At 37.3% G+C, this 12,148-nt stretch overlaps 1 protein-coding gene across 1 annotated transcript; it reads right to left on the bottom strand.

Moving 5' to 3' along the window:
- LOC145162215 (short-chain dehydrogenase/reductase 1-like) lies at window positions 1-1,517 on the bottom strand. The gene is made up of 5 exons (XM_079081422.1): window positions 1,490-1,517; window positions 1,139-1,382; window positions 947-1,015; window positions 677-865; window positions 1-589 (listed from the first exon to the last, which is right to left on the bottom strand). The coding sequence occupies exons 1-5, from the start codon at window positions 1,501-1,503 to the stop codon at window positions 212-214; spliced, it is 894 nt and encodes a 297-aa protein (XP_078937548.1). The 5' UTR covers window positions 1,504-1,517; the 3' UTR covers window positions 1-211.
- Between the last annotated feature and the right edge of the window lie 10,631 nt (window positions 1,518-12,148).

Genomic DNA, 12,148 nt, shown 5'->3' on the forward strand with positions numbered 1-12,148 from the left:
TGCTTTAAATTACCAAATATTATGGCACTTTAGTTTTATTCCTCTATGAACGAAAGCTTGAAAACTGGGAATGAAAAGTGACTTTTTGCAATCTGATATACAAAACTATATAAAGTCAAAGTCAACCCAAACTAAGACTTTTCCTTTATCTAGATCCGACCCCTGCACTTTCTGTCTTTCTGGAAGTTGAATATTAATCTTCAATACTCATTCAAACTGGGGATATTTCCAATTGACTAAAGTATTTTCCGGAAGGACCATCGTTAGGCAACAAAGCAACCATAACCGGGGCTTTAGCACCTTCTTCCGGGGTAATGTATCCTGTTTGAGCTGACATATCTGTGATCACATAACCAGGATGCACACAGTTTATAAGCATCTTCGGATATTCTTTGGCCATAAGCCTTGTGTAAGCATTAATGGCAGCTTTCGAGACTTTATAAGCAGATACTGTTAGCGGCCATCCGTTTTCCTCCAGTTTACCGGCCTTCAAGTCCCTCAAAAACCATCCAGTTATCTCATCCACCCTTTCTTCTGTTACGTTCTTCATATCTCTTAGCTCATTTCTCACCTTCTCATTATGAATAAACTGGAATAACGGGTAAAAAAATCACCTGCTTTGTTTTTCTTTCTAATATGATGTTTAATTTCGTGAATACATGCAATATTGACTTACGAATAGCTCGCCATAACTGGAAGTAATGTTGACGATTCTCGGGGAGTTGGAGAGTTGGAGAAGAGGAAGAAACGCCTTCGTTACAGCTTTAGTTCCGTAGTAATTTGTTTTTATACATTCTTCTGCCAATTCATAAGTTTGCTTCAAAATATCGGTTAAAAGGTGCGCCTTTTCGTCCAAAACTTGCACCTATACGTATATCAACACCAAATCAAATTCACGTTTTAAGATACGACACGTTAATCATATGCAGGTATATATAATGCTTACGAATCCTTCTCCTGCTCTAAATTTTTCTTCGTTTAGGATGATAATGCCCATATGTCCTGCATTATTGACCTGCACACAAATTATATTTTTTTAGTAAACGAAATAGATTGGTTTATTAGTAATATCGTAATCTTGAAAAACTGGTTTTGTATTGTAAAGTTTGACTGCTATATATAATGAGGGAATATTGACCAAGATATCGAGTTTTTTGAAGTGGGCTTTCACAAAATCAACTGTTCGAGAGATGCTGACTGGATCTTTGATATCGAGTTGATGAAAAACAACATCTGGGAAGCCTGAAACATTGAGTTGCTGAACAACTTTGGCGCCCAAACTCTCGTCTCTATCCGTTAATACGACTTTGATTCCATTGGAGGCCAATTGACGACATATCTCAAACCCAATTCCTTTGTTTCCTCCTGTGACAAGCGCGCATCTGAAATTTAAAAACAAACATCACAATTCGCTATCGTGAGAACGTTTTTGATAGAGTATGTATGTATGTATGTATGTATGTATGTATATGGCTGAATATGAATGTACCTTTTGTCCTCCATTGTTGGTACAATCAGTATATGAAGAAGCATAAGAAGGAAGCAGCCCCTTTTATACTGGATTGATATGATATATTAATGTGATATCAGTTTTATTTTATTTTATTTAATAGCATTATTATTATTATTATTATTATTATTATTATTATTATACATGATGAGACCATGTTGAAACACCCTCCAAGTATGACTTTTTACGAGAAGAAATCAAACATCACCAGGTTAGAATAATATGTGTGGTTACATGGAACGAAATTATATAAGAATGTTACGTTTTTTTATATAATTAATAAAACATACAAACAATAAATTAATACATCTCATCATGGTACAACGATAAGAATTAAAGATAAATTACACGGATGGTCCCTGTGATACAGGGTAATCTGTGTGTTTGGTTTTTAACAACTTTTTTTAACTCGGACCGTCTCTACTTTTTATTTTTGTTGTACGTTCGGTACATGTCCGTGTTAAAAAGACTAATTTACCCTCATCCATTTATTTATTTATTTATTTATTATTTATATTATGATTATTATTATTTAAAAAAAAAAAAAAACATAATTATATAAGATGATCCACCTCCTCCATGAATCCAACCCACCCCTCCGTCCTCCCGCTCCCGTTCACCTCTTCTTCCGATAATCCTCCACCCAACCACCTCCAACCTCTTTGTCTTCTCCAACAAGGCTGTCGGAAAACCACCACCAGTAACAAACGTTTCACCGAAGAAACTACGAAAAGATACCAATAAATCTGAATAGGGATGAGCATATGGACCGGGGAACCGGCACCAGTACCAGAACTGGAACCCGATGGAACCGGTCGGGCCGGGACCGGGACGATATTCTTGTGGATTTTTGAAACCGGAACCGGTAGAACCGGAAAAAACCGGAACCTTATATTGCTATTTCTCGAGGACCGGTTCCAACATTTGAAGACACGGCAAGAACCGGCAGTCCGGTTCGGTTCCTATTTTCCACCAAGTTCGGCTCCCGGGCTGGTTCCAACCGGGTCGGTTCCTTTGCTTATCCCTAAATCTGAAGGTATTAACGTTACCTAACAGCCACGTTAAATGTAACAGAGACGTTACTACTTTGAATGAGACCCGGTCTTGGCCTCAGAGAGCCAAGGCCGGAGCGACAACTCATTCCTTGTCACAAGGGAAGAACATCTCACGTGATCTCCTCATTCACTCACAACCAATGAGAGAGCAACAAGTAGACCGGGTGACGCCCAGAACTGACGTCTCCTGACGGTTAGTTAGCGTGAATAGCTCTCCCAGTTAGAGGAGGCCACGTATCACGCTCACGAGAGACGGTCCCCACAATCCGTTAGTAACAGGTATAAAAGGATCTCTTCCGGATCAAGGAAGAGATCCATCTTCTCTCTTATGAAAATTACCCCCAGATTTTCTCTCCCTCTCAGAAAACTAACTTGATCGTCAGAGTGACGTCCCGGGAGAACACCCGGTCGTCCTTTAACGATTCTCTTGTGATTATGTTCTCAGGCAAGCACCCAAGTCGGATCCATCGTTCAACATCCAAACCATCTGCGAACATGTCACAATAGAAGGAAACTCGAAAAATTAAACCAATTAGAGAAATCAGATCGGGAAAACCTTTACAGAAACCAGATCACCAGAGAAGGTGGAGGAAGCCGGAGAAACCAAAGAGTCCGATGTTGACACCACCATAAATAAAAAGGCGGACATCCCCCCCCCCCCTCCTCGTCTTCTTCGTTGTGACTCAAACTTTCCCTCCACGAAAAATGTTAAAATACCAACAAGGTTTGGTGTTACGGTGACATAGGAGATGTCGGGAACCGGTGGAAGGGGTGATGGTGGTGATCAAGTTCTATTGTGCAAAATCACCACATCAAGCTTCTTTCAATTTAATTTTTGAATATTATACTTTAGACAAAAAAAACTCATCTCAAATTAGGAACTCAACGAGATACAACATAGTTAGGTCTGAAAAATCAACGACTTTTTTTTCTTGCTTTGACATGGATTCTTGGAACACCAGCAACTTTTGGAACATGAATTAAAGATGTGTTTTTGAAAAAAAAAATATGGATTTGATGGAGGCTTGTAAGAAATTAGGTTTTGACTTTTTTTCTAGTTGAAATCATTGATTGAAATCGGTTTTTCCTGGTTGAAATCATAGACTACAATTGTTTTTATTTTCCTGCATTTGTTTCACGTCTGTTACAAATATGATTTTGATTTTTTTTTAGTTGAAATCAATTTAAGCATTTGATGCAAGTTTGTTAATAATCAGTTTTTGATGTTTTTCTGGTTGAAATTCAGTTTTGGTTCGGTTATTTTTTTTTTGGCAATATGGGAGACAGTATAGTCGGAGAAGACAAAGCTGGCGTTAGAGGATATCAGTTGGAGGAGATGAGTGGGGCCCATTTAATATTTATAAATATATAAACAAAAAAAGTAATTTATAAACAATTAATATAAAGATAAAAAATTAGACAATGGCATATTACTCTTTTTAGAACGGACAGGGACCAAGCGTGCAACAAAAATAAAAAGTAGGGACGGTCCGAGTTAAAAAAAATTGTTATGGACCAAGCACACAGATTACCCTAAACCATAGAGAGTCTAGACCTGTCAATGGGGCGGATTTTGACCCTGATTCGCTCCAAACCCGTAAGAATTTAACGGGTTTTGATTTTAATTTTTGATTCGTTTACCCGTTTACGATCCATACCCGTTTACCCTTTTAGCAAATGGGTCGGGTATGGATCATGGTCGATTCGCTCCACTTATGACCCGCCCCATTTAATATATATATATATATATATATATATATATATATATATATATATATATATATATATATATATATATATGACAACAAAATATACAACTCGATGTCTAAGTAAAATGTGATTTTTATTGTATTGGACTTTGAGTATTAATTAATGTACATCTTGTTTAAGTAGACATTTTATCCTTTTGAGAAATATTACTTTGTGGAACACATAAAAATTACGAAAATTTAATATTATAAAAGGGTTGGGTTAATGGGTCGGGTATTCGTTGATTCGGTGGATACGGGTATGGATTCGACTATTCAAGACCCTGAGGGTTATTGGAGCGGGGCGGGTCATGTTTTTATTTTTTTAAACGGGTTTGGATCAATGGTGATTCGCTCCAAACCCGCCCCATTGACAGGTTAGATACAATCCATGTAATTTACCCAAGAATTAAATAGTTACAATAATAATAGAATCGTCATTGAATCACAGGAAAATTTGTGAAATGACCAAAAAGAGGGGGATGTTTGAGAAAAATGACCAAGAAATTTTGGTTTTCGGAAAATGACCACGAGTTCTGCAGAGAGAAGTTATGCGGAAGTCGTTATCCTCTGAGGAAATGAGGTGTGAGGGGTAAATTAGTAAAATTGCAAAAAGAAACGAAAGGGAATCCTGGTTCAAATAGGGTGGGGTGCGTAATGAAGCTATATTTGCGGAAGAAGTTGAAGTTGATCGGAAATTAGCCTATTTGGACGTTGCCGGAAACCGAACGTAATTGTTAAGAGATCGCGGAAGAAGCAGTATCTAAATGAAGATGTGTTAGCAGATGGATATGGAACCCAGGTAACTTCATCATCTTCCTTTGTAAATGTCATTGAAACCCTAGCTTATAAATGTCATTAGAACGTAGCTTTATAGCTTTATAGTTGAAATGTCATAGATATGTGGTGTATAGAACTGAAACCTAGTTAAAAGAGCGTACAAAAAATGTCAGCGAAGAACAGATCCGCAGAGCATGATCAATGAAGAACAGATCCGCAGAGAGCTACTCTACGGATCCTTTGTTCTCTACTCTGCAGAATTGGTATTTTTTTTTTTTTAAAAATAGGATTTTTTTTAAAAGTTGTTGATTGATGAATCTTTAATTTAACCGGTTGTTGGTTTTATTAAGCAACTTCATTTATTTTTTTCCAAATAAAAACCCTTTTGTTTTGATATAATTTCAAAATTCTTTATAATTTCTTAAAATAATGCTATATACTTCTTTTTGATTGGTAATATATATATATATATATATATATATATATATATATATATATATATATATATATATATATATATATATATATATATATATGTTGTCTTTTGTAGCATAATATGTATGAATGGGCTCCACAATTAACTTTTAAAGGGGTGGTGGGGACAGTCTTGAGGAATGTCATCCCAGGACTCAATACTAGGTGAATGAAATTATTTCGAGAGACACCGTTTGGGACATTCATCGGTATGCTCATCGTGAATGGTGACCCAATGCTCTGTCATTTGATGATGTTGCATGAGGTTTGATGACCTGGTAGCCAGGGCTGGGAGGTTTCGGTTCAAGTTACAAGGGAGGATTGTGGAATATGGTGAAACCGAATTTTGTTTAATAACCGGTTCAAGATTTGAAATAGCAATGCGGAAGTTGGTTGGAAAACTCAACTTTTTGTCTTATACAAATTTCATAAAAATCATATTTCAAAAAAAAATTCAATTACTTAAATCGAACAACGGATAGTAAGCTCTGTCTTCGTATTGCCTCCATTGGTTTTATGTGGCTTGCATCCCTTGACTTTCTGTCCTATAAGTCCTTTCATTTTTTTGTCTCATAAGTCCCTAAATTTTTTGTCGCGTAATACCCTTGGTTTTCTGTCGCGTAATACCCTTGGTTTTCTGTCGCATGATATCCTTGGTTTCCTGTCGTATAAGTTCCTTGGTTTTTTGTCCCGTAAGTCCCTTAGTTTTATGTCGCTTGCGGCCCTTGGTTTTCTGTCGCTTTTGTCCCACTTCCTGACACACCACTATGTTTTCTACTCTTCTTTTGCTTCTTAGGGACAATTTCTGTGCACGTCCTTGTATTATGTTGTGTACTATGACATCTACTACATCTTCTTACTATCGGTTCTTCACCTTGTGAGGGGATACGGTTGGTGTTTTTCGGTCTACCAGCTTGACATATTTCCATTACCGTAGGGTTAGCAACCATAATGTCATCAGGAACCTCCCAATCACCATGTTCAATGTTCTAGAAGGGGGTAGATGGCCTCCTCATAGGTTCTTTGATACGTTTCAAATTTGTATGCGTCTATAGCCATATGGCCACAATTTTCTTTTTCCAAGTGCGTTAGAACCATTATGACATGATCACAAGACAAACCAGTTAGTTGCCAATATCTACAAGAACAACTCTTTTGCCTCAAATCAACTATGTCACCCCTTTTGAAGTCATGGACTTGATATGTTGCATTATCAACACCGGAAACCGACCATCCTGTTACCCCCTCTATATTTTTTTAACCATGGCTTCAGCCCACTTTGTTAGTGTTGTGCTTTTTTCTGTAAACACAAAAGTATTTCTTTATATATGATATTTATAGAATTATTTTGCATAATTTAAATCATACTTGCAGCCATCCAATGTTGGTAAAACCATCTCTGCATAAGCGCGCGAAAGAACTCAAGAAGTGGTAATATAGGCAACTTCCCTTCATATTTTTATACCGTATTCAAGGATTTTCCACTGTTTGAGGTCAAGTAATCATACCTCATGGTAGGGCAATACGCTCTAGTCCATTTTTCACGTGGAATTTGACTAAGGTACACTGCTACATCTGGTCTAACAGTACTAAATCTCTCCCATAGATCTTCAAATTCACTGGTTTTGTAAGCTCTGCTTAGCTTCCAAAACAACACTTTTGTTTTTTCTTTTTTTTCCAAAGGTGTGTACTATGTTTCTATTAGATGAAAACCACACAAGTCATGTTGAGCATTTAGAAAAACATTTTGAATACTTACGGCAATTGACGCCGCCCTATCGGTTACCAATTTTAGACCTTCCAAATCACTAATGCACTCATGTAGTTTTTCAAGAAACCATGTCCAAGAATCGGTAGTGTCTTTTGGGAAAATTCCATACCCAATAGGCAATATCTGATTGTTTTCATCCATGACTACTGCATGCAATATGGTGCCTTTATACTTTCCCTTCAGATGAGCACCATCTATCATTATAATTTTCTACAAAACCTTCTGAAAGCACCTATCTGCAACAATTTTGTAAAAAGTATGAATATATCAACAATATATTTTGTTTATAAAATTGTATATTTGAAAAAACTTTAAATTTAATTTATTTATCTACCGCATAGCCAATAGCGAAAAAACAATACTTAAACCGACGCTCCAAATCTATTTCTATGTACGCCACAATCCCAGGATTATGTTTCTTCAGGTTGTGGAAATAAATACGAAGTTTGGGAAACTTTCTCCGGGGGTCCCCGTCATCCATTCCAGAGCAAATTCTCTTGCATGCCACACTTGTGAATAAGTCAGATTAATTTGTAGCAACGTATTCATATCCCTAATTATATCATTAGGCCTCCAAACTCTCAAACTATCTTGACCCATAATGTAATGTATTATGGTTCCTGTAACATCCTGATTTCCAGGAATGAGATTTCGGGATTTTCAGGCAAATAAGAAAGCCTATTCGACGAGTTGGAGGCCTCAACTCGTCGTGTAGAGATTAGTTATCCCACATGAAATTCAGGATCTACTCGACGAGTTGGAGGACCCAACTCGACGAGTAGGACCTGGAAAGTAAAAACCCTAATTTTTAGGGTTTGCACCCTATTTAAAGACCCTTAACTTCTATCCTCAGCCTCCCTTGCCATTTTCACGATCAGAAAAGAACCCTAAGCGATCTAGCCTCCATTTTTGAGTGTGTGGGGTTAAAAGAGAGTGTGTTTGGAGCATTTCTTGAAGAGTCAAGAGCTTGGAACAAGGAAGAGCTTATAGATCCGGCATTTCCATTGTTGTGGCAGCAAGATTGAGGTATAAAGCTACCACCTTGACATTTCATTGCTTAGATCTTCCCTTGTGAAAGAAAATGGTCATTTCTAGGGCAAAATGGAGTCACTTTCGGGTTTGAGCTTGTCACAAGGACATGGTTTCAGATCTGAACTCCTCTAGGCCCCCATAGCCATAAAGTTCCCGACTTTAGCAAGCTTTGGCCTTTCTTTATGCCTTAAACCTCTTAGTAAGCTTGGACTTAGACTTTTAAGCCTCTTAAGGCCTTGCATGCACGTAAAGTTGGCAACTTTACGTGGTAACTCCATCCTAGGAAGTTAGATCTGCAATATGGAGCTTTGGGGGTAGCTTAAAAACGTCTGGATGAGAAATAGACTTAAGGGACTCGACGAGTCACATGGCCGACTCGACGAGTCGTTTGAAGATTGGTTGTATTGGTTCTGCATGAACTCGGCGAGTCAGTAAGAAGACTCGACAAGTTAGTTAGGGTTTTCCCGACATTTGGACCCCGCATGGACTCGGCGAGTCAATTAGGGTTTTTATGATTTCCTGAGTTCTTAAGGAACTCGACAAGTTACTAGCTGCACTCGACGACTTGGGTCAACATGGAATGTTGACTTTGACTTTGACCAAGGGTTGACCAGTTAGACTTCTGAGGGTATTTTGATAATGTGGGATTTTGATGGACTTGGTCCTATGGTGGTTATAGGTGGTGGAGTTTGTGGCTGTGATTTGGGAGTTTGACCTTACCACTACAGTTTGACATTGTGAGGTGAGTTATCCTCACTATACTCAAGGGTCTAAGGCACCAAGGCCGGCCTTTTTCATTGTTATCTGGATTTGTTACTGTTGTGATATGTTAGATCGGTATCGTGGTAGATAGGATGGTTATATGTTGTTATGATCTGTTAGATCGGTATCCTGGTAGATAGGATGTTGTTATGCCTAGTGACCTGTAGTTCGGTCTGACTGTCGGTATATGGTTAGGTGCTTACCTGTTATATGTGCACATGCTTGATTGGTAGTTGAGGGTATTCCATCCCGAGGATGATTCGACCCTAGTATGTTGTCTCTGTAGACTATTATATGAATATTTGATATAGGTGCACATGTTTGATAGTATGTGGGCATTCCAACCCGATGGTTGTGGGCCGAGAGTATCCCATCTCGAGGATGATTGGACTCATAGTATGTGGGCATTCCAACCCGATGGTTGTGGGCCGAGATTATTCCATCCCGAGGATGATTGGACTCATAGTTTGTGGGCATTCCAACCCGATGGTTGTGGGCCGAGAGCATTCCATCTCGAGGATGATTGGGCTCGTAGTATGTTGGCATTCCAACCCGATGGTTGAGGGCATGGGGTATTCTAACCTGCTGGTTGATTAGACCCATAGTATGTTGTGTGTTATTGTATGTGTATTGTGTGTATGGGTATTTTGGGGGTAACTCACTAAGCCTTCGAGCTTACATTTATCGATTATTGTTTCAGGTACTTCGGATGACCGCGGGAAGGTGAAGGCGTGATCGTACACTTCCTCGATTTATGATTGTGATTTCTAACTCTGATGACTAAACTATTTTGAAAACACTTTGTAATAATTAATGGTTTTTGAATGATTTAAAAAGTTTTAAATTGGCCTGATTTTTTATGGATGTTACAGTTCCCAAAACTTCACTATTTGCTTTCCTGTGATTTTGGTGTGTCATTAATGGAGAATATGTGTGCTCGTCATTAAAAGTCTTAATTTCAAACATTTCAGTTCCTTTAATGACAGTTGCATATAAACACCAATGGCAATTTTGTTGCAAACAAACAACCTGGTACCGAGATTTGGTTGATTTTTCTACCTTCATCGGAAACTTTTCTTTAACGTCTTTGAATTTAACAGCAGATGCTAGTTTTTTTTGGCGTTATAGGTTTGATTCACAACTATTTTATCATTCGGACCTAAACTGTGAAATGACCTGGGTTTAAGAATCGGATCTGCACAATCAGGATTGGGAGGAATACAATACCATGGGTTAAAAGCAGTTTTTCGTTGCGTGAACTCATCTTCTGACCATCCTTCAATTGATTTTTCATCGGATAATTGATTATCTAAATCAGGTAGTTCACCAAAGTCAAATAACTTCTGTTGTTCTAATTCTGTCATGCGTAAATTTTGAAGATGATCAGTATCTGATACAAAGTTATAAGGAACTGAACCTCTCTTTTGACAACCCACTCCCACGTCATTTCCTCTTCCACTGGACCGGTTTCCACTAGATTGTCTTCCTCCACAACCTCCACTACTTTTTGCTCCAGTAAACTGATTCAACACCACAGGCTGTTCTTTAACTTCTACACCAAGCATCGATAAATACAAATGCATTGTCTGGTTTGATTTAGACATTACATTTCTTAGTTGAAATACATCCGATTCATCTACAAGTTTCCATGACATACCCACAGTCTGGGTGTTTAAAAGACAACGATATATGACTATTGAACACACATGCCTTATTTCTAACCATTTGTGTCAACATCTGATGGTCAAAATTAGGAGGAAGATTTAAACCAAAGTTTTTAACATTATTTCTAACGTACACATCATTTCCATTAACTGACTGCCATAAGCCTCCCATACATAGAATAATAAAAGTCATATATTCATAACACTCTCCGCATAATTAGATAATAAAAAATGGTTTTAATTAAAAAAACGAAGAAAAAAAACATTTATATACACTTCATTAATGTATCTTAACCATTTCCGCAGACAATTAAAGGATCCGTAGAGCAATGTATCATTTCCGCAGAGACATGCTCTGCCGAAATGTTGGAATTTCATGAACACTTCTAGCTACCATTTCTACAAAGGCGTTATACTTCTACTTCTACAGAGCAGTGTACCAGTTCCGCAGTGACCTTCTCTGCAGAACCATGAAATCTGCAATAATTTGTCTTTTTCCCCTACCACATCATTTCCTCATCCACAAATGCATTCCTCAAAAGATAAGGACTTCCGCAAAGCTCTTCTCTATGGAAATCGTAGTCATTTTCCAAAAACCAAAATTTCTTAGTCATTTTTCTCAAACATCCCCCTCTTTTGGTCATTTCACAAATTTTCCCTTGAATCACATCATCAATTCATTATAATTCATATAGAACTAATCTGTAAGTTTAGTTGTGATTAGGAAGCATGTGGCAGCTTAAACTACACCCAACTGGACAAGGGAGAGCCAAATGACCCACCTCAGAATGGGGTTTGCTGAAGTAACTATTTTTTTAAGAAAAAAACAAATCTATCTATTCGTGTAAGTTTTTTCAAAAGAGTTAGGCAAATATTTGGATTTTTCCTCAAATAGAGATAAATTCCACAGACCTTACTTCGAAATAGTTTTTTGCATGCGAAATTGTAAAAATGACGGCGTTTTTTTCCCGTGGGTTTGGCTTGCGAAAATGCAGTTTGACCTGTGAAAATGAAAAATAATAATAATAATAACTTTTTTGTGGTAAGAAATTTTCAAATAACATTTTTATAGCAAAACAAAAAAAAACAAAAAAAAAAACTTTATCTAATGCAACATTTTAAAAATCATAAAAAATGTTGCAAGACTGAAATGCGAAATTACTGTGCACATTCAATCATAGGTTTATTTTTTATCGAAAACCTTTTTTTTCTTTAAAAAAAATTGTGTTAGGATTCTTTAAAGACCAATTACACAGGATTTTGACTTGCAAAAATGCAGAACAAAAGAAATAAAAAAATTTAATTTTTTTTTAGGTTTAGCCTGTAAAATTACTTTTCATATTCGAAAGTCA

This window comes from Lactuca virosa, chromosome 3 (genome assembly GCF_052849685.1).
Source record: "Lactuca virosa cultivar CGN04683 chromosome 3, Lactuca_virosa_CGN04683_v6, whole genome shotgun sequence".
NCBI lineage: Eukaryota > Viridiplantae > Streptophyta > Magnoliopsida > Asterales > Asteraceae > Lactuca > Lactuca virosa.